This window comes from Melopsittacus undulatus, chromosome 1 (assembly GCF_012275295.1).
Source record: "Melopsittacus undulatus isolate bMelUnd1 chromosome 1, bMelUnd1.mat.Z, whole genome shotgun sequence".
Classification (NCBI taxonomy): Eukaryota; Metazoa; Chordata; class Aves; order Psittaciformes; family Psittaculidae; genus Melopsittacus; species Melopsittacus undulatus.
In genome coordinates, this window is record NC_047527.1 from 86,948,277 (window position 1) to 86,971,778 (window position 23,502).

At 37.5% G+C, this 23,502-nt stretch overlaps 1 protein-coding gene across 2 annotated transcripts in view; it reads left to right on the forward strand.

Annotated features, from left to right (window-relative positions):
• Positions 1–23,502, forward strand: part of FARS2 (phenylalanyl-tRNA synthetase 2, mitochondrial) — a 241,101-nt gene that overhangs the window by 37,624 nt on the left and 179,975 nt on the right. For both annotated transcript variants that reach the window (XM_005149915.3, XM_034064714.1), the window contains exon 3: positions 15,066–15,699. In XM_005149915.3, the coding sequence (XP_005149972.2) occupies positions 15,082–15,699 (618 nt within the window). In that variant the 5' untranslated portion in view covers positions 15,066–15,081. The remainder of the gene's footprint in view (positions 1–15,065; positions 15,700–23,502) is intronic.

Here is a 23,502-nt window from a genome sequence, read left to right on the forward strand (position 1 = left end):
AGTCCTAGTATATTTAAACTTTCTACATGGTTCCTCCTTTGAGACTTGTGATTTCTGTTGCTATCTTTGGACTCTTTCCAATAACTTCACATTTCTCTATAAATATTATGCCAGAAATTTGATTCTCTTATTTCTTCCTGCTAGACAGAAGTTGTGCTTCCTATTTTATGGAGTATATAATTCTATATGCCTGTTTATAGTCCTGTAGGATGATTTTTATTTTTTTAATCACATTTTGAAGTTATAGTCAGCTCATTGTCTGTTATAGCCTCTGATCCTCTTCTGAAGAAGCTGCCATCTAGCTACTTAATTGCTGTGCTGTAGGTACGCAGCTGTCTGCCAAAGTACAGAAACCTGCACTTGCCCTTGTTGAATTGTTCTGTTTCTGACCAGTTCTCTAGTTTAACAGAAGAGTTTTGAGTTCCATCCCTATTATCTGACATACCTGCATCATCAGCTCTTGACTGGCAGACTTAAACGTGTCCTCTGTTCAGTTGTGGGTTGCTAATGAAAACACTCTCTGAAAGTAGATCAAGTTCAGATTCTTGCAAAAACCCACTCAGTACACCTTTGAATTTTTGATAGAGAGCTATTAACATTTTTTTGGGGGGGGAGGGGTTCATGTAATCAACAAATTTTGCCTTCATTAGTAATCTCCTGTAGAAAATACATGTTTGCAAGAAAGGGTGTGTGAGGGAGTCACCTACCTTTTCTTTGGTTATACATACTGAAAGGCATAAAAAGGGGACAAAGAATTTCCTGATTTCTGGCCTGTGCTGGTGCTTCCACACTGTTTCTCAGTGAACTGGAATACCAGTTGAAATTTTTAATGATCTGATGGCATGTAAGAAATAATACTGGTTATTCCTATGTGCTTAAATAGGGTGTTACAGTTGAGAGATGATCTTATAGCACAAAAAAAAAAAAGAATAAAAGGTGGAGGTGCTTATTTACACATTAGTAACTATGTGTTTGTCAATAGTTGGATGGCCAAATTAGGGTATTCTGTGGCTGTTTGACTAGATTTGATAGATATGTTTTTGTGGACTGGACTCCTGTAATTACTAGGTGCTGGTAACAATGCAGATCACGGTTGCTGGAGAAGAGACAAATACTAAAGTATCCTTTCAAATATCAAAGAATAGTCTTTTGCATTTGGAACTTATATTCTGTCTTCTTTACTGGTGTATACTTTATGTCATTATGGAATATATTGTATGTTATGAATATATTATGTGACATACTGAAGAATACATAAATTTCAATGTAAAATATTTTTTTTGTGGAGAGGGACAATCAGCAGCATGACTATAACTAGATGTAAAGTCATTAATATTCTTAACACAGTGGCTTGCTGGTGATGCCTTGTTTGCCTGTGGAATTGAAACAAACACAGATTAATATGAATCCAAGTCTGCTAATAATTACACTAATTGCTCACAGGTTGCTAATAATAAACGTGATTTTTGACAGAGCTTGTAGATGCTAGCATGGCAGATGTACTGACTGCACTAAATTTGATGCTTGTGGAACTTAAACTGAATAAAGTGTGGATACCTTCAGGATTAATTATTTGAATAGTTGAGTGCAGGACACTCATACAGAAGTATAATGTTACTTGCATGAATGTTTTTGAGTGTACCTGCTATATCAGAAGACCATGTTCTAATGTTCTCAAAAAACAGGTTGAGTTCAGGCCTTAAACTGAAAACTACTGCTCAGAGATACATCTAGTGCAGGATTGGGGCATCAGAACTGAATGTGATTTTATAGCCGTCTTTATGAGGCTTACCTAGCAATGAGTTGGGTGCTGCCCTTCTGCAAAGTGGTGAATTTCAGCCTTAAGTGTGAGTGTATGTCATCTTCAGGTGTACCAGGAGATACCTTTCTGTGTTTTATTTCTCAATTTATAGCAAACCTAGTAAAAGTGCAACAAAAAGTACAGCAGGTTAAGAGAGCACTGAAACTTAGCTCTTCTTTTGTGATGAAACATTTTCCTTTACCCACTCCATATGGCGTCCACTCCACATGGTATCAAAATAAACATTGCAGGAGAGAAGTCACTTGAATGTATAAAAGAGAAGAGACAGTAAAGAGCTTTCCCTGGTTTGCTACTTTGCTGTCAGAAGAAGCTGTCTTTAAAACTTCAAGGAAAAAAGCCTTACTGAGTGCTTTATAGTTATTTTATTTTAAATTCATGTAGTACTAAAGAAGACTGAATGCCCACAACAGGTCTGGGCTAGCAATGATAGTGCAAGAAAAGACCTTTCCTCTGCTTTTGTCTTAATTAAATAGCATCAGCCTGGAAGCAAGATATTGTCATTTTTTATTGCTTTTTATTCTTTCTGTCTGCCTGTACACAGTATTTGATCTTTTTTTTCTGTAATTATGAACGGAGGTGTTGATTGTAATGGTGTATTTATAAGTGATTTTGCAATTGTCTGTGATTGAAGGCCCCTTTGCTGGATGTAATTCTTCTTTAACTGATGTTGCAATGTTAACATCATACCTTAATTGCTTTCTTTCCCTTAGAGCTGTGTTTCTTGATAGCTCTGTAGTAAGAAGTAAATGAGAATAGAAAAGACAGGCTTCATTTTCATTCTGCTTAAATTCTGTTCTTCGTACCTGTTCCTTAAACTTTGCTATTCAGTAAGCTCAACATTTTTACTTTATTTTTTTCCCAAGTAACTTTACTTTAAAAAAACTTTATTTTTTGTGGCATTGCTCTTCAGCTTTAAAGAATATTTAGATATTCCTACCCGGTTTATTGATCCTTATTTAGCAAGACTTCTCTCTGGCATCAAGAAATGAACTACAAACTGAAAGCAATCAGCAGCTACTTGAGTCAATCTAATTATTCTGCTCTGCTTCCTAGCAGATAACAGAAAGAAGAATTAGGAAAAGAGAGTTTTCAGCCCACATACCAATGTGTGTATCGGAATGGCAGAAAATGAAATGCTGTAAAGGTTCTGGATAGTGGCTTTAACTATAAGAGTTCAAAAAACTTCATCCTGAAACTTTTCAACCTTGTCTTAGTTACCTGAGGGATTTTATAGAAATACTTCCCAACAAGTTCAATTGTTCTACCACGTCTAAATAAATCTCAAAGGCAGCAATTGGTGATGCAGCTTTTTATGGTGGGGTGACAGAAAATAACTGTTGTAAAAAAAATTCCAAACAACAAACACCTCTTTCCCCCAACCCCAAACCCAAAGTAGCAACCAGAGAACAAAAAACCCCAATGCCAAATAATTTAGGCTGAATGATAAAAGGATCTAGTAGCTTAGGGAGTGATTTTCAGCTCCTATGTTATTCACTGAAATGTTTCTAGCTTCATAGAGGTTTTTTTCTTTAAGCAGTAAGTGATGTTCAGTCTTGGCTTAGCTGCGAACAGACCCCAAAGCAATCTGAGAAATGTTTGGCCTCTCACGTGGTGTGAGGTGAGACCAGAGGAGAATCCTTCAGCATCATCCAGATGATCACACATCTTTGTGTGGTTAGAGGGGAGTGGGAGTACGAGCATGCAAACAACTGGAAATATTTAGTTTTAATTTACAAATACGAAATGACTGCAGGTGGGTTACACCTACAGAGGCTGGGTATTTAGAATTCTGCAGTTTTGGTTAGACGCATTTTAATAAATTGCCAGTTCAAGTTTAGGAATTCGGTAGATTGGCAGATAGATCAGCTTCATTTGACATGATGAATATGATTTTGTTTACTCAGCGTCGAATATACAATCCAATACTCATATTTTAATGTTGTCTAGAAAATGGGGCAATGTGCCATGCTGGGCCAGATTTTGTTATATCAAATGGCAAGCTGGACAAATTTCCTCTAATTCATTTGTTTCTCTGAGTATACATAGTGTAGCAGCATGAAAATGAAATGATTTCTTTTTGTTTTTTTAAAGACTCAATAAAGTAATAATCACTTCAGAGAGGAAAAAAATCACCATCAATCACTATATTTGTTATGGGATAGCCTTTGGATTAAAGGATTTGGGAAACTGTAACTTTAATATTAGTAGGTGTAAAAAATAGAACAAGTCTAAACCATAAGTTATTTTTTTTAAAGCTCTGGGCAGTGTCCCTGGAACTCCAGGAATTTATTATTAAAGGTTCATATTGAAAAAATGTTAGTACTCATAAATCTGTGTCTGTCTCAATTTGATGTTGTATAGATGCTGGTTATATTTTCCTTCGAGTGAGACCTGATTGCCCTTACCTTTTGTATCAGCTGGTTAGGGCAGTAGTCCATTTGGTTTAAGTGTTTAAGGAAGAGAGGTTGTGGCCATTCATTTTTACCTTAAAGTTAAGTCATTGTGACCTTCTGAGGTCCCATGTATTTGATTCTGTTCTGGCCTCAGCAAGTCACCATTTCCTGCTTCCTTGCACATTTGAGACATGCAATTAGGATCTGATTTCCAAGCATCCTACAATGCTTTTAAGTCGCACTGTGAATTCACTTTTACTGTACCCTCTGATCATGGTAAAGATTATAATTTAGAATTATTCAGCACTAATATGTGGTACCATCACTACTAACTTCACTTGTCTTTCTGGTTGCTTACCCTAGTGACACTAGGCATGACAATGTTCCTTTCTAGGTGCCGTATCTTTGTATCTAGTCTGCCTGTCTTCCGGGACTAGTACTATGGTAGTAATGCATGGTGTAGAAGGCAACTTCTTTGCTTTTTCATGACAATTGCTAGATTTGCTTTCTTTTTCTTTTAATCCAAAGTTGTTACGGGTTTTGTGTGAGCTCTGCTAAGCTCTTGGGCCTTGGTTCTGCAAAACTCGAGTAAATGCTGACTGCTGTGCCAGGGGAGCTTTGGCCCCAGCAGAACCAAGTCCTAAGGCAGATGATGTGCTATTGCTTTCGGCTGTCTTTTCTGGGAAATATAAATCTGGGTATGTATTGTGTTTGTTTGAATCTCAGATGACTCTGTCAGTTCTCACAACTGATACAGGAGAGACAAGCCATCATGTAGTACTCTTTCCTGGTTGGACTGGCAAGCTGACACAGTTCACTGCATAATCTGAGCCAAGACCATCAGTGGGGTTAGGTTTAATGTGAAACTTCCCCACAAGAGGCCCCTAGAAACATGTAATTTCCTCAGGGAAACAAATGCTGTCTTGGATTCTGGTAAACATAGTGATCAGAGGTGAAATCCTAGTTAAAAGATGTGTGTGAATTCCATTCTGGTTTGTAGGCCAGCCCTGCCATGGAATAGGTACAGTGGCAATGTTCTGTTCTATGCTACTTTACCCAGTTCATTGCCACCTTCTTTCATATTCCTGTTTGCATCAATAACTCATAATTTATTTACCTTTCCATCTTCCCTAAGTGTTTTCTGCTTCTCCTCTTGATCTCTCCTGTTCATACTAAGAATGTGATTATAATTACACTCATGTTGAGGCCTGTGAAATTTGATACAATACAAACAGAGCAGTGGCTCTGAACTTCTTGCTCAAGAAATGCCAGTTTGGGCCTTAAAAATCTACATATTGAGGAAGAGCTTGTTTCAGTGGTAATAGCTTAGTATTTCTGAACTGTTTGGCATGATTCCTAATAAGTGATGATTGTCAAGCTGGTTTTGAAACGTTTTAATTCTATTCACAGTAGCCACTATACTCCTTAAATTGTTGATAAAATGATACTACAAACCACAAAAAAAAAAAAACCAAACCCAACATCTGAGCATGGAGTAAAGATGCCAATATAGTCAAAATAATATAGAAAGAAAAAATAAGTGGCAGACAAGATGTTAAAGTACAGCACTTTTGAACTGGGAGCTGCTGCACTAAGGGGTATAAATAATGCAGTACTACTCCCATGGGGGTATTGTAGAGCTTAATTGGTTAATGGCTGAAAAAATCCTATGTAGAGATATGCTATCTAAGAGCAGACTGCCGCTTAATTAAAGTCTAAATGTTGCTGTGTAACCTGTATATCTGTCTGTACGTCCAACTGGTGTCAATGGTGATTGAACCCATGGATCATAGTGCTGGACTTGTTTAACATTTAGCAAGGTGACTATAGCTATGTTTCTGTAAATCAGCATGCATTAATAATTTGCTTTATTTGCCAATAGGATCACTTTCTTTTTTAATGAAAATTTTAGATTACTTTTTAATATGATGATGCTTTGCACACTTTTCAAATTTTCTTACATTAAAAACTAGCCACATCCCTTTGAAAACAAAGCATTCAAATTTATAATATAGAGTACAATATAAAATAATAGTATACCTGGCTCTAAAAGCATACTTATATTAAATTTATATCCAAAATTATGAGTAAGTATAAATGGTGGGAATATATGGTAGGAACATGGAGTCTCTTTCTTTTGCAAGTTCCTTTTATGGAGAAATAACACTTGTAAACTCCTGGAGCTGATTTATTTCTTAGGTCTTTTTAGGGAGAATAGATTTTAACATCTGTTTTGACAGAGTGGTTAACATTTTTTTCTTTGCTTTCTTTCATTATGACTTGTGAGGGCACCTCAAGAAAGGCAGATTTTTTTCATTTTTGTGTATCTGGCCTTGTGGGTAATGTTTTTCTCATTTGCTTATATGAGTTTTCAATAATTTAGTGGCTTCCTACATGACAGCACCTTTTAGTTCACATACTACATCGTAATTTATTTGTGAAGCCTATCATTAGAAGTAATTTCTGGGAAGAATTCAGGTGAATTCTAGATCTTAGAAAGGCTCGTAGTCCCTTTTAGAAGTTAGTACCTGTTATTATTAATTCTGAGTCTGATTAATTTTTATCCTTAAATTCTCCCATTCATCATTTTATTGTTTCCTTCCAAAGCTTATGAAGATGAAAAGCAAATGAAAGCAATTTTCCCCTTCCCCTTTTCTCTATTAACCATTTCATTTATACTGCCCTAGCTTGGTATCTTACTGCTAACCTCTCTGTGGCTGCCAAGGTTTCTTGCATAATCTGCTTGACACATGCCTTATTCATTAAAATTTCAGCCCTGTTCCTACCAACCTCAGAGAAGTGGTATGCCCCAGGCAGGGAAATGTAGGTCCTTCCATAGGAGCCTTCTCATCTTTTCCTTAAATGTTTTGTCAGAGCCTGTTACAGGTAAGTGAAGATGGTGCAGTTAAAACTAGTGATGCCTTCTTTGTGTGTGATCATACATTTCCTAACTGGGAGGTGTTGGACTGCAGTGGAGTCTCCACTGCAAATAACCTGTTTTATCTTCCTTTTTGATACTGAAGTCTATAAGACTTAGATTCTGAAGTAAAATCTGTAGAGATTTTTTTTCTTGACTGTTAAAATATACATAGTCCTGGTGAAGGCTCTGTCTGTTCAGACTTTCATTATTTCTCTAATAGAGAAAGACCAAGGTACAATACTGCAGCTGAGTTAGAGTCTGTGCTGAGATCAAGTTCACATCACAGCTAGGTCTGAGATGTAGATCTCTAGCTCAAGATGATAACAAACGTGAAAGTGATCTTCTTAGAGCTTGGTGTGACAGAAAACTGCTGTGACACAAAACTTACAATATCCCAGCACTACTTGGGGTTGAAACATGGTAAGAAAGGCTAGTTCAATTTAATTATTAATTACATACGTATAAAACCCATGAAATAACTTTCTGGTTTCAAATATTAATTATTATTTAAAATAAATACTTAGATTATTCTTTTAAACTACAGCATGATGTCTAGGGTATTACTAAGGAGGGCATCTGGAGATCTATGGTGAGTCATGGATTTCCTCAGTTCTCTCAAGAATGGAAGGAAGTAGTGGGAATCATTTATCACTCTCCATGCTGTGGAGTTGTTTATGGTGTAGTGTTTTGGGTTACTATCATGGAAATGATTATATTTTTCCTCTGCTGTCCTTTGTGCTATTACCCAGTCTGAATGTGCCTCATTCTTGGCAGTTAATAACTGACTGCAAAAGAATTATTACTCCCTCCTCCTGATAAGGTAGGATGAGGTCTCTATGGTTTTGTGTGAATGGTATAGTTTATCAGTGAGAACTAAGAAAGTATACCAGTACACACGAATACTGCTAATATCTGATTTTTAAACAATGAGATTTTTACTCAGATAAAACTCCTTAAGAGTATGCTCTTGATGGCATATACATATAAAGAAAAATACAGATAACTGAGTTGCAGATAGTGGTGGATTAAAGAATGCAAAAGAGATACTGTTAATCTTGACTGCAGTGAAGATTTTGTAGATATTTAAAAGTCTCTCTCTCTTTCATCTGACAGTTATTTACAATATGTCTTCTAAGGAAGAAAGCTAGTTGGCAACCTTTTCAGGGTATTGGAAAAAGAATATTCCCTCAGCGGGCAAAGGTAGTGTTTTTTCAGATTGCATCCCTTGAAAAATTGATGTATTTTAAAAGCGGGAAACACATTTGAGAATGCTTAAGGGTGTTTTCTACATTGCCTTTCTGTAGTCTGTAATTTGTAATGTAATGCATTCAAATTATGTTTGTGTAATGAGGTTTTTCCCTTAAAATCTGGAATTGACTATTGTGTTTTGTCTCATTGTGGAGGGAGGGAAGAATGCAGCAACATCAGGTCACAGCTGCTTAATTATTAGTAGAGTTTTGTGTGCCTTAGTCATACGCTATTGGAAGTTTTCACTAAAGGGCATAATCAGTGTTTCTTCAATGAAAAACTTGGTTTTAGTTTGTGAAAAAGAAAATTAAGAAATAATAAAGGTAAAAATAAAAGAAAATTAGATATTGTTTCTGAGCAGTGGTGATATTTTTCTTAATTTAATCTACTGTCATATGTACATATATATACACGATTTTTTTTGTTGTTGATAGTTTCTTTCCTCTGAATATGTTTATTTTGCTTTTTTTAATCTGTTTTGTTGTTGGTTTGTTTTTTATTGTTCAACTACAAATGGTATGGTTGGACTGCTCACTTTAAGCTTCTGAATTTTGCATGTGTTTGATGTCTCTCCAGAAGACCAGAAGTCTAAATTTATTTGCTTTTTATCTCTAACTTCTTATGTCAATTATGCTGTATACTTTTCTGTCTTAAAAATTATATACTCTAAATAATTCAGCAATTTGTACCCAATTAGCTTGCTGACCACAAATTCCAGTGTGTGGATACTGTACTTCTGAGCTGCTTAAACCAAATTCACTACAGGTTGTCACTACCCAATTATGTCGATCTTTGAAGCAGTCTTAGACCAAATTATACAGCTGCAGAGTTTGCAAGTATTTTGACTACTGTTGACACATTTTACCTGTCTTGAATCCTATGTCTTGAGAAGTATTATCCTTTTAATAAGTAGGAAACTTATAGATAAACCTGAACAATCTCAGAGCTGTTGCTGTATCAGGGAAACTAGTGCCTGTAGCAGCCTTTGCAGGACCACAGGGGGAACTGGAACTTGTTGCAGTGTGATGGGAATGTGATACTTGTTATCGTTCACAACATCCAACCAGAAACTGAATGGGAAGTGTAAACACGATTCAAAACATTTTAAAACTGGTGCTTGCTCAGAGATCCCTGCAAAAGTGTGTTCCCCTCTCCACAGACTTGCTGCCCACTGCTGACTATCTTGGCACATCGCGTAGTTCTAAAGAACAGTGAAGGCTGTTGGTGTGCCTCAGAAGTATGGACTACATTTTCTGTGCTTGCCTTTGGGTGCTCATGGATGTAAGGCAGGGCATTAACATATTGTCTGGGCGTTGGTAAGACAATAGGCATCTGGATCAGTGAAAAAGGTGCATTGTTGCTAATAACTTTTATTTCATATTTAAGAAGGTCTTACATGTAACACTGAGAGAAAACATGGTATGCCTTATCCCAGAAAAGGTGTTTTAATATTCTCTCTCAATATTGCACTCCTCAAAATGTTGCCGAAGGTGACATCATGATTACTGTATCACTGTTAGAGAGCAGGCAGCAAGCCAGCTTCTGACATATTTTTGCTTCAGATAAGAAAAATAACAAAAGTTATTCTGTATGTTTCTTGGAACCTGCTGATGGATTATTAACTAGATGAACTCAAAGTACATGAAAAAATTAAGAGCCAAATACTTGAAGGCTATGTTATCTTGCCTGGTGCTTTGTAGTGCATGCGATATTTTGTTCCATTGGGTGTTCAGCTCTCTTCAGGGACATCTGTAAACGTTCTGCCCTTGGAAGCTCAGGTTATAAAATGAATCTATTCTAAGTTACCTGCAAAGCTATTTCAGAGGTCTGTGTGTGTAACATGAATTCAGCATGCTCAGTAAGAGTGATAGTCTTGTTCTGGTGTGCAACAATATATCTACATTTTAAAAGGAGCTTGAAAAAAATCTGAGCTCATTGTTAGTATTGCATGCAAAATTATATCTGCTATATCCTATGCAGTGTAGGTCACGGCAATACAATGATATTTGCTGCTGTATGCCTACATAGTTTTCAAAACTAAAATTCAATGCTTAGCTAAATTGCTCAGCAGGCTGGTAAATGTCCAATTTTAGCAGCCTGGCATATGTTTATAATTTTTGTTTTAACATATGCTATGTTGGTTGAACTCCCCTCCCCACACATACGGTAGATAAAAGCTGTCACATCACAAAATGGTGGCAGCCCAACTTTTCTAACGTTTTCCATGGCACTTCAGAGTCTTGCATTAATTAGCTATTCTTGGATAGGAGACAGACTCTCATCTTTGTAGAATTTTGGTTTCAAACCCATCCTGTACTTCGGTTTATGTGTGCAGTTGCCCATCTGTGTTTCTGTGGCCATAAACAGTGAAAAGCTCAGGGCATACAGAAAAAAGGTCAGCAAGAATGAGGATGCCCTTTGTTCACAGATATGAATACCTAGCAAATGGCCCTGAAAGCCCATTTCGTTCACTGATGGACTCTAGTTTGCTCAAGCAAGAACTTTCTCTCTCCTCTTTTCCACTTTCCCAGGAGAGGTGGGTGAATAAAACAACACAGGTGCACAGTCTTTTTTCTTTGACTATGAGCTGCTAAACTACCCCTCTTTTCCCTCCCTTTTTCAGGGCAGGTATAAGGAGGAATTTCACTGAGTCTGCAATTCTTTTCTAAACCTCAGTGGAGTAGAGGGGAATTGTGACAAATACCACTGCAGCTGTGATAATGCTGACTTAATCCTCCCTCTACTGTGACATGGAAACCTGGATTTAGACATGAAAGGGCATGCCTTAACAGTACAACAGTATGGGCCCTTATCACATCTAACTGCCTTTTGCATGTGCTCCAAAGTCACAATATTTTTTGGCCTTCAGTCTGCTGTTCCCTGTTGTTAAGCTCCTGACAGCGGTGCACTTCTGCACATGCAGTGTCTACTGTGCTGCTGCATGGGGGTGATTGTTTTTCTGTGGGGGATGAGGGAGCCTTGCTGAGCAACTGGAACTACGGTAGAAGCAGCACAGGGCATGTGGTAGAGGACCAACACTGGCAAGTGCAATCACATCTGTGCCAGGTGGACAGGACTGTTTGGATGTCTTCATCCCTGAGTGTCATGTTTGCCACCCTTCTGCCATCTGGTCTACCTTGAAACTGCTCAAAAGCTCATACTCATGTGCAGGCATGGTTCCAAATGTATCACCAAAACAGAATGACGATAGCATCCCTGTGAAAGATCCCAATTCCTGCAGTTATATTAGACACCCCAGAATGGACAAACAGGGACAGGCCCATGGAGTTGCAGAGGTACTTGGGAATGTGACAGTGGCAGTGTGAAGGTAAGAACCTATGTATAGAAGATGGTGGGCCTGGTGCTTGCAGTGCTTTGAGAAGTCCCACTTGGAGCTGCTAGCAGGGCAACTTGCTTCCAAAACTGTTCATTGACTCCCAGCTGCAAGTTAGAGCCACTGTCAAGCCCAGAGCCTGTGACACATTGGTAAAGCTGGTGGAATGCTTTACCATCTTTGGATCACAGATGCTAGTGTTGGTTGTTCAGTATTTATTTCCCATTTATATATTTGTTTTTAGCTACAGGATCTACAGCTGCTGTTTGGCTTACTGTGGTTCTTAGCTGGCTGACAGTCTTTGCTGTAAGATTGAGGTTTTGTCAGTGTGCACAGAAGCCAGTTGTTTGTTTGGGGTGTTTTTACCGACAAATAATAATCATGGTGGAAATTAAGCTAGAAAATGATAAATGTCAGCTGTGCTTTTTCAGATCTTCAGGTAGTTGTCTACTAGAAATAAGTATCTGTTAGAAGTGAGCATAAGTAATTAGTGTATCCTTAACATCACTTACTTATTGCTAGCAGAAGGGTAAAGAGATTTCTTTATTTTCCAGTGTTGCTCTCCACTCTAGTAAATATTTCTTTGATTCGAAGGTTTCTTGTATGGTGTAAGAAGTATGAACATGGCTTTTTCCTTCCTTGCAAAGGCTTCTGTCCCCAAATGCAATATATCACTAGCTGAGTTGAACTAAATCCAGTACCATTTTTCTGAAGTGATCTTGGAAGTAGCATGCATGAGTCTGTGGTGGGAGAGCGGAGCAGAAGAGTGCTGGTGAAAGACTTCAGTGTTTTTGGCACTCTTGTGTGATACCATGCTAGTGGCTCTTTTACTGCTTTGTTTGCTTTTGTTTGTAGCACTTGGACATTGGATAACATAGGATAACTGTAACTTTTCTTACTGCTCACAGTAGATTTTTCTTTAGATTGGAATAATAGCGCATATAGTAATTTAATTTAACTTTAAGGCGCAAGCATAATGTTAGGATGAAAACTATGAAAACTGATACAAGTTCATCTGTAGTTTTTTTTCTTGTAAGAGTTTGTGAGGAGTATATACATCATTTGCTTAGAAAAGTTAGTGTTTCTGAGCTATCAGAAAGTGTTAGCAATTTGCTCATTACAAATACTAAAAAATCATCCCCCCAGCACTTATGGTTCATGTTCTAATTTATTTTTCCACAAAGTTACAATCATGAGATGTACTGCTTATGTGAAATTTAAACTTTTCATATGGTTATCTAATGCTCAAAGGAATGGTATTTAGGAAAGCAGCAAACATCACGAGACTCACGATAGTCACGAGAGTTTTTCATACATTAGTTATGTGTAAGTTTTGAGTTTAATTTTTTAGAAAGCTAAATGTATGGGCAGATGGTGATATTTACTTAAGGGAAGCTGCATTCATTATCTGACTAGAACTGGGTATTTCAAGCAGCTGTTTGAATATGAGAACTCCCTTTCCATGAAGGAGAACTTATGTTCGGGGAAAATAGAGCCTCTTCTCAAAATGTAAGGCTATCCCCTCGTTTAGTCTATGTCAGAGGGGTTGCTGGTGTGTGTGTGTGTGAATTCTTTTATGGAAGAACCTTATTAGTAATGGCCAAGAAATAATTCGGCAAAATATTTTGCAAAAAAAAAAAGGCAATCTTTCTTAGAAGTTTCAAAACTAGATAAAAGTTCTAAAAGTTATAGCTGCTCTTTTTACTCAAGATATTCAACCATAAAAAGCGTTAAACCAAATAATTAGTTATTTTACTCTTCCCTGCTAAATATAATTTCTGACTATACAACTTGCTTTTATTTTGGTTTATTGAGATACAATACTTCAGGAAATAGACCTATGGAAAACATCCAGGCATAATCCAGAAGAAAGGAAGCCAAACATAAACATACCCAGTTTCTTTTACAGATCTGTTTTGGGGTGGACTTGAAGAGTATGAAGAATAATCTTAGTTTGTTTGTTCTTTCTTTATATTAATTTTTCTGATGTTCTTGAGGAACGCTAGTCAGATACTGTGATGCTGGCGTAAAGATGGAAAGCTCTGCCTTTCTTGGCAGTGGTCTATTCATTGCTAATGTACTTTATTCCCCCATTTCTTTAAGACCACTTTTACGGGAAAGCCTTTTACCCAGGGAGCCTGTGGCCCTGGATTTCTTGGTTCATAGAGAAATACAAACCAGTTTATTGTTTGGAGCAGATGCCTTTCCTCAGTCACTTAACTTCTAATGCCTCTGTTTTCCCACGCCATAATAAACAAATTATAATACTTAATTGTTTTACTGTAGCCTATGCTAATATTTTTTAAGCTGAACTACAAATTTTCAAGTGACTTTTCATCTCAGAGTGGGCTTATGCATTTGGGGTGACTGAAGGGCTAATCATCCTCAAAACTGTTTTTGGAATTACCTCCTTGAACACTACAGAGTAATACTGCTGTGTACATGTGAAGCACAAAGCCTGTTCATAAACAGGGCAGATGTGTGAAGGTGGCCTTTTGATAGGAAGCAAGTTTTTCAGTTCAGACATCCTTCAGAATCTCATCACGTCAATGACCTTCCTGATACTTGGCAAGCCTCCCTGCCTGATACAGTGTTGTTAGCCATGAAAGCAGCCATTCTGGGAACATGGGGTTTTATGCTCCCCCCAAAATGCTAACATTGGTGCTGACTGTGTGGAGCTTTTATTGTGAATCTTATGTGATGCTCATATATCAACTTAATATACTGATTATATATAAATATATGCCTTGTGCTCTTTCCATCTGTTGGTTGTTTTGTTTTTTTTTTTCACAGTGGTTCAGTGGTTTGAAAAGTTTAAGTGGTTTTGTTTGATATTAAGTACGAATTAGTGATGGTTGCACAGTGTGTACCACATGCATCTGGCTGATGTGGATTGCCTTCTATAGCTTCTGCTAATGGGGGGAGATGATAAAACAATAAGGTAATGCTTGGGGTTTTACTATAAGCAAGTTCGTTACTGTGGAAGGGTGTTGTTAAATATCTGAGTTTTTCAGAAATAGCATTATTGCCTTGTATTTTAACCAGATGAAAAATACCATTCCAAAGAAGGCCTGATGTTTATTCAGCTGTAAGAGTAGCAATATCTGGAATGAGGTTTAAGCTAGGTCTGGAGTCATTAATACTGATGCAGTGGTACAGAGGACTGATAATTGAGTAAGACATCCTAGCTGAAATTTGAAGTCAAAATAGTGGTTTGTAATGGGAACCTTGTAATATTAATCAAGCAGATAATTGGATTTCACTTATCCCTGAGATACTAGCAATTTCTGCATCAAGCTTGCAGTCCCTAACTCAAATTTTAATTTTTAATTTTATTTCTTTCTCTAGATCATAAGAGTTTACAATGGCAATGCTCTGGAAATTCATGAGGGTAGCTAAGTATTCTAAAACAGCTTTGCCACCAACAGTGAAGATAAGAGGAATTCCCACCCATTTGAGGCATTCTTCGTCCAAGTCTGTACCTTCAGAATTTGCTGCCTGCACACCCTGCTCAAATACTGTGGAGCTGCTTGGTAAAACTTATGCTCAAGATGAGTACAGCAATGTCACAGAGAAGATTCTTTCCAAGGTGGGGAAGAACTTGCACAACAAAAAGCATCATCCTTTGTGGCTAATCAAGGAGCAGATAAAGGACCACTTCTACAAACAATATGTAGGACGCCGTGGGAATCCGCTTTTTTCTGTCTATGATGGTCTTTCTCCTGTGGTTACAGTACAGCAGAATTTTGACAGTTTGCTTATCCCACAAAACCATGCCAGCAGAAGTAAAGAGGATAACTACTACTTGAATCGTGGTCACATGCTAAGAGCACATACATCAGCTCATCAGTGGGACTTGATACACTCTGGCCTAGATGCCTTTCTGGCAGTGGGAGATGTCTACCGCCGTGATACAATTGATAACACCCACTACCCAGTCTTCCATCAGATGGAAGGAGTTCGGCTCTTCTCCTGTCATGAGGTAGGAATTCTCTAGCTGAGGTGAAAGTTTTTGGGTAAGTTGCATGGTCTTGTATTTACTTTAAACAAAATGCAAACACATAAATGTGTTACAGCAACATGTGTTATGCTGTACGTTGATATAGGTCAAGTCATGTACTAATACTTGTAATTTGGGAAAAATATAGGTGGAAGATGTTGAATTTGAAAAAAAAACTGTAAACTTCCCCAGAAAAATGTGAAAAAGTAGAAAGGGAATATTTGTGAAAGCTAGCAAAATAAAACATTATCTAAAGGAAATAACTTGTTCAGCTAATGATCTGTATGATTCAGTTCTAGTTCTATCACAAGGCTCTTCCAGTGGGGTCAGTTGAATAAAATTTTTGTCATATTAATACTTGAAGGACTCGCAGATGTGAGTTGTTGCAGCTAGATCCAGGATGCAGCTTTTATTCTGTCAACTTTCTGCTTTTAATAGCTCCAAACTTGTAAATGAATGTCTTTTTTTTAATGAATTGTCCCATTTTTCATCTCATTCTAAAGCTGCATTGAAGGATTCATGTGTTGCAGCTGATAGTTATGGGTGTGCAATGCACACACAATAGAGGCATCAACTAAAGATCTGTAGGTAGATGTCCAATACTGCATTTATATATTTTGTTGGCACAGTTTGTATGTTCTGCAAATGCTTGGGTGTCATTAAGTATTCTGCTGTATCATTGATCAGTGGTAAATATAAGCCAGTTCGTGTTCCAAACAATAATTGATTTGTATAATTTGTGTATGCCTGAAGCAATACTGCCAAATTCACATTTCTATGACTAAAACTACCTTATTCGAATAATACTGAGATATATACTGTTCTTAATGTGGTTGCAGTGGTGATAGGCAGGAGCTTGGCAGGGAGTCTGGTTGGTTTTGGATGCCTGAGGGAAAGCTAGAGTAATCATAGAACACTGCCATTCCTGCTGGTGGACAGGGTTTATGCTGCCTAAATGGGTGTTCTCCACTCTATGTGATTGCTGCTTCTTCCACTTTGAAAACATAGCTGCCTCTGCAGATGTCCTGTGAGTAATGTGGTGTCGAATACAGGTTGCAGATGCTTCTTTGGTAACCAAGAAATGGAAATCTTGCAGATTTATCTAGTCTTGTTTGCTTGCTGTTCTTTTCCCATATGCATGTTTATGAATACAGTCAAGCTCTATGCAAGAGAAAAATGTACAATCCTACCTTAAGATAATGCTATTTCTTAATGGTTCATGGTCATGACAATGTGGCTTTTTTACTTGAGCAGGAGTTCAGGTGTTCAGATGGAAAGAGTTTGATTTTTATCTGTCACAAAATTATATCATTGATGCTCCTGCAGGATAGAATTTCTGCAAACGTTGGTGTGATTTGATTATTGAAATTATTGTTCATGAATATGCCCCTTAAGAAATTTTGATCCTAATGACAGACTGATTTTTTCCTCTTTACAAATTTAGTATTAATAATAATGGCAATAATAGGATTTTAATAACTGGGAAGACAGTTACAGAAATATTCACTAACATTTATCTAGAAATACATAATGTGTAAAAATCTGATTAATTGCATTGTAGCTTGCTTGTTTCTTTTTCTCTGCTTTCTTTTTCCCCCCATCAAAAAAATGAGATGTTATTGGAGAGTGTTAATGAATGATGAATTTGAATTTTAGCTATGCACTGGAAAATGTGTCTATCTATAAAAAATGGAAGACCAGCTGGCTTTCCATACTGATAAAGAAAGAGTAGTGGTATTGTGTACAATGTGTAGTCTTGTTTATTGGGCAACATGTGTAAATTCTAAATCTGAGCATGATCTAAAGCATCTTTTATTTGCTTCAGTTGCACATTAAAGAGTGAGAGAGTCTTGCAGCATGTAAAACTTCTTACAGTCATCATCACAAGAGCCTTGTGGGAAAGATTGAATGTATAATTCTTAAATTCCACTGGGGACTGTTTCTGTGTTTTATATTCTGATATCCTGTTCAAAATAACCCAAATTTAAATAATTCTGGAAGGAACTGTCTGAGTGGAACAAAGACTGAATGGAGGCAGTACTACATGAGGTAAATATTTTTATATTTTTATATGTGTTATTTAAAACCATGTTTAAGTGGTAAACCACTGAGGAAAAAAAAACATGTGAATGTCAGAGCTTGTTATCTCTGTCTCAGACTTTTCATTGTAACTGGAGTAGACTCTCTGGCAAGAGGAAATTTTCATGGTACCAAAGATAAATGGCTTTGAAACTAAGGGGAAGAACTGTTAGCTCTTAGCTACAAGCTTTGGGTGCATTTTGTCCTATAGACAATACAATAATCTTACATGCTGTAGTCAGTTTAGTGCTCTTCTTTGTTTGATTTATACATTTATCAGTTGCAACGAAAGTAACCACAGAACTGGGGGAGGTGTGAACAAAACACATAACCTAGAGTGATTTTATAGCAACTTGAATTCAGAGGAATTTGACATCTCAGTTTGTAAGGGGGAGGGGGGGGAATGTCACATTATCTTCACCTGAGATCTTAGGCGGGGGAAGAAAGATATAGAGAAGTCTCTCTCCTTTACAAATACCAAATTCTGTAGTCAAGGCTAGGTTAAAACTTCTGCCCTATGACTGAAACCTTTAGTTCATATTAATACCTTGGAAGTAAGAGCAGGAAAAACAGATTGCAGTTAGGCAATTTTACAGTGTTTAAGATGCTTGTGAGCTGTTTGCTTCTTTGAGTATACTGTTTCTCATGAGGGTTAGATAATTATTTTTGTAAGAGAAAAGTAATCTATGATTTGAAAATGGGCAGGTAACTGATGCTTCTCTGCAGTTCTGTATGAGTGCAGATATTAAAGTACTAAAGAAATTCCTATCTTTCAAACTAACTCATTGCCAAAAGTTAGAATAATTCGTGCTGCGATTTCCCATAAACTTTTAAAAAATGTCCTGGGACTGCTATCAAAGAACTTCTGAAAATCATCAGTGTATTTTAAAATATTCTAGGTAATCATTACCTGAATGTGATACATGAGTTAGAAACTAACTAATAGTTACAACCAGTGCCAAAATACCTTCACAAATAATTTTCAAAATTCTGGACATAAAATCATGGAATGGTTTGGGTTGGGTGGGACCATAAAGATCATCTTCCACTAGAGCAGGCTCCTCAAATCCCTATCCAACCTGGCCTTGGACACTGCCAGGAATGGGGCAGCCACAGCTTCTCTGGGCAACCTGTGCCAGTGCATCAGACCCTCATATTGAAGAATTTCTTCCTCATATCTAATCTAAATCTGTCCTCCGTCTGTTTAAAGCCATTCCGCCTTGTCGTATCACTGCATGCCCTTGTAAAAAGTTGCTTTCCAAATTCCTTGTTGGTTCCTTTAGGTACTGGAAAATTGCTATAATATGTCCCCTGAGCTTTCTCTTTTCCAGGCTGAAGGACCCCAACTCTCTCAGCCTGTTTTCACAGGAGAGGTGCTCCAGCCCTCTGATCATCATTGTGGCCGTTCTCTGGACTTGCTCCAACAGGTCCATCTCCCTGTTGTGTTGGGGGCCCCAGAGCTGATTGCAGTGCTGCAGGTGGGGTCTCACGAGAGCAGAGTAGAGGGGAAGAATCACCTCCCTTGACCTGCTGAACATGCTCCTTTTTGATACACCCCAGCATACAGTTGTGCTGCAAGTGTACACTGCAGGCTCATGTTTAGCTTAAAATGAAGTTTTTAAAATGAGCTTTTTTTTTCTTAAGCAGTACCCCAAATGGTATTTATTTTGTATTTCCTTCCACCAGCATACCAGCATGCCTGTTTCCTTCTAAAGGGCATATAGAGTATTTATTTTTCCTTTGTATGGTGCATCACTGTTTTACTAATCCTTTGGGTTGGCAGTATTGGTTCTGCTGTAGTCAGGTTTGAAATGTCGAACTTTTCTGGGTGGATTAGAAAACAAATAATTTCTGTGCCATGCCGTGTTCTTTAGTTCGGTTCTTTACTTGCCACAATTTATAGAAAAGAGCAGTGGGGAAAATTAAATTCCACTTTACGGATTTTAGCCAGCAGAGGGAGCCAGTATAAACCCAATGGCAGTCGCAGGCCATTATTCAGTTGACAACAAATAATGTTTACACATTGGAAGGAGACTTCATAAGGTATTTTATGTATGTATTGAATTATACATAAATTTTAAGGGGAACAGATGTGAAAACATAGAAATTGCTTCTCTAATTTAGTAACCTTGTTCCAATGGAGGCCAATACCAGATTGCTCAGATAAAGAAATTATGCTCTCATCAGGTTCCTTTGTGGTAACATCTGAAAACTATAAATAGGAAGACTGCAAATAAGTAGGAGGGATACATCTTTATTCTGCATTGAAATGCTTTAGGTGGAAACAGCAACTTTTTTGTGAGGGTATAATGGAAAACTGTAAATATTCCAGTTAAAAATAAAGTCTGTTTTCCAAAGCAATATATGTGTCTAATAGCAAAAAGAATTGTAACTTCATAGTGTTGGTGTTCTGCAATGTGAAGACTCTTGTCCTAAGTAACAGAACTGTAGATTTTCTGTTATTCATATAAATATATACTCCTTTCCTCATCCTTTCATACTTGTGTACCATGGCCATATTCCTCATGTATTGTTTAATAAATAAATTTGAAAAATATTGATTTTAGAATCATAGGCTAGAATAGAATTGTTTAGGTTGGAAAAGACCTTTAAGATCATCAGGTCCCACCATTAACCTACCGCTGCTTTTATCATTATGCTTTGGGATAGGTGTGAGCACCTGGTTGACCTCCACTTTTTTAGGTTTTTTTACATCAATGCATGTCATCCTAGGTGTTCACTTGCAGAACTAGTGTCATTAGGTTTGACGTCTCCAAAATCCCATATCTTACTGCAGCTTTAGACACTGTGCTTCAGTTCTGACATTCTAGCGAAGGAAAGCACTTTTAGAGCATATGCAAGAATATTTGTGTACGTAACTGGGAGTCACAATAGAAATGTTTAGCTGGGCACTGGGAACAAATACTTTAAAAGGCATAAGTGGCCCAGAAAAGGCCACTTATTAGCCGTCTGCAGCTTGAGAATAGCCTTGTGAGCAATGCATCAGTCCCAAGGAGACTGAGAGAGCAGGGGGGAGTGTACCAGAGCAGGAGCACCTGAGCTAGATCCACCATGTTAAGAGCAGCTGTGTTACTTGCATAGAATAACCTGAGGTGACTTTATTCCTGAAGGCTGCAATTTGCCTGAGTGGTAGGAATAAAGGGCCTGATCATAGGAATAAATTTCTTCAGGTGGAACTGACCTCTGTCTTGTGGATGCCTACCGGAGTTGTGAACATTGTATTACTTAGTATTTTCCAAGTTGTGGTATATAAATCATGCCATAATGAATAGAGCTTCACTGGTCTGAGGATCCACTTTGTGCTCTTTGTCATTTTTAGTTGAAAATATGACAGCAAAGGGCATCCAAGGGTAGGAGGTTTTCATAGTGGTCCATGGTCTAGAAAGTTTTTAAGGCACAAGTGCATCTTTTATTGCAAAGACTTACATAAAATATTTTTTCAAGCTTTCTGTCGTTGTCTCATCCAGCTTAGAAAATAACAAAACAAAACCCGGAAAAAAATCCAGCCATGCTTTTCAGAATAAAGCAATTAAATCTGCTCAATGTGATATGTAAACTGTGTGGGGAAACAAAGAGCAAAATGCCTGCAAGTGTATTTGGGAAGTCTAAAGTGCTTAAAAATTAAAGACTTTCTATTGCCACAGGAACATAACTGAATCCTATCGTATATGTCTCGTTATGACTGATACCTGTGTAGTCGTGTTGCTTTTCTTTGTTGTTCAAAAACATCTGTATGGTTTTCTGTACATGTGGTGGTGATTTTGTTGGTTTTTTTTTCAGAAATACTTTGATTAGGTTAAGAAAAAAAAAACATAAATAGAAATAACTGTTCTCTGCTGTAACTGGTGGACTGAAAACAGAAGGATCCAGAAACTAAGCTGACCACATGGAAGTTTGTTGTTTGAAGTGTTTTTTGCCATTTTTTCCTGAAACAAATACTTATTGATCAGCAGTAAAGAGCATTCTGTTGTACAGACAGTGGGCGCTGTATCTCTTTGGTGCTTGAAATTGCCTTGATGGGAGTGCAGGTTTACAAGTTTAGGCATCCTGATGGCTGATTGGGACTGGGATTAGGTTTTCTTTTTGATAAGTCATCTTCAAGTGGCATAATCTTTATGATTCCTGATCCATCAGTGGAGTGTTACAGCACATTAAAAATGTTGTGGAAATGATTTGCTGTTTGTAAGTAGATTTAGAGTGCAGGTCTTTCTTCACTTGCAGGAATAAATACCCTAATAAATATTAGGGCCAGTGAGTCCAAATGTATTTGGTATGGCAAGGTTGAGTGTTGCCACATGCAGATCCTCATGCAGAGCTAGACTTAAGTGCTGATTTGTCTGTAAGTATAAGTACATGAGCATTATGTATTCATTATCTTAATTGCTGGTATGTGCATGACTGACAGGAGGAATACACAACTGCATTGTGCAAAGACAGGATATAGTTACAGATCTTTCTGATCTGAAACCTATTATGAATGCCAGCCTATGAAGAGACAATTGATCTTGGACTAAATCCTAAATGTATGGATAATGAACTAATGGAGATGAAAAGAAGCTTGTCAAGTGACTGAAGAAATGTTGGAGTCTTTATGGAAATCCCACGTGTGACTTCTGCCCTCCATGCCAGGCTGACAAATACTCTAAGAGCACAGCTCCATTTGTATTTACCCCATTAAAACTCAGTATCTTCTGGCCATGACATGTTACAAAATTTTACTTTATTCTTATTATGAGCTGAATTGTGAGTAAATTTCATGCCACATGGTTAAAGTCACTTTAAGTCCTTTCAGCCTTCCGCTTTGTAATGCAGCATCTCTTGGATATGCTGAAAAACTTTCTTTTTTATGCTGATTTTGTTTTCCCTTCTGTATCATGGCACAGTATTCAGTATTTTGCACACCATCACTTAAAGAAGAAATTTCTTGTTCTTACTCTCAACAGACACATATGTGCTCAATTTATGGCTACAGGAAATCTATTTTCTGGTAGTAGTAGTGCCTGATCATATTCAAAACAATAACATAGTGCGTTTTATTTGAGTCTGCACTGAAGGAATAAATGTATGTGAAATTGTGGCATCTTGGATGTGTCAGTGTTTTATGCGATACAGTTATATTTATTTTTTTCTTCATTTGCTCAGCTATGTGTTTGAGAAGAACTGACATGAGAAAGGAGTGGCTGTAGGTGATTCATTTTATTCAAGCTTTGACTTTCCTGGCTTTATGTATATAGAAATGTTGAAGCGTTTCTAATCCTAGACGTGTACTTAGCACAGTTCAGCCATTGTAATAGTGAAATCGTTGTATCAGTTTAAAGCTGCTCATATTTACATAGCAGTGTCAGTGAATGGAAAGAAGGGAATAAATGTTAATAAAACTGTAAGGCTTTTTTTTATCTTTTGCCTGTCAGTATAACCCTGTCTGCAGCTGTGCTGGAGTTGATGGGAGCTGTTGGAGCCTCTATGGAGAATACCAAAGTGCCTTTCTGTGCTTGACTGTAAGGGGGAATATTTCCTTGCTGCTACCTGTTTCCTGGGGACTCCCCTAAGGCTGTTTTCACAAGCTGTGCAAAGTGGCATAGATTCATGCCTGTGTGAAAACTGGCCCAGCCCCGTCATGCATGCCAGCATGTCTCTTGATGCTGCCAGTGTGCACATAAGTGATTGCTGAACTGAATTTGACCA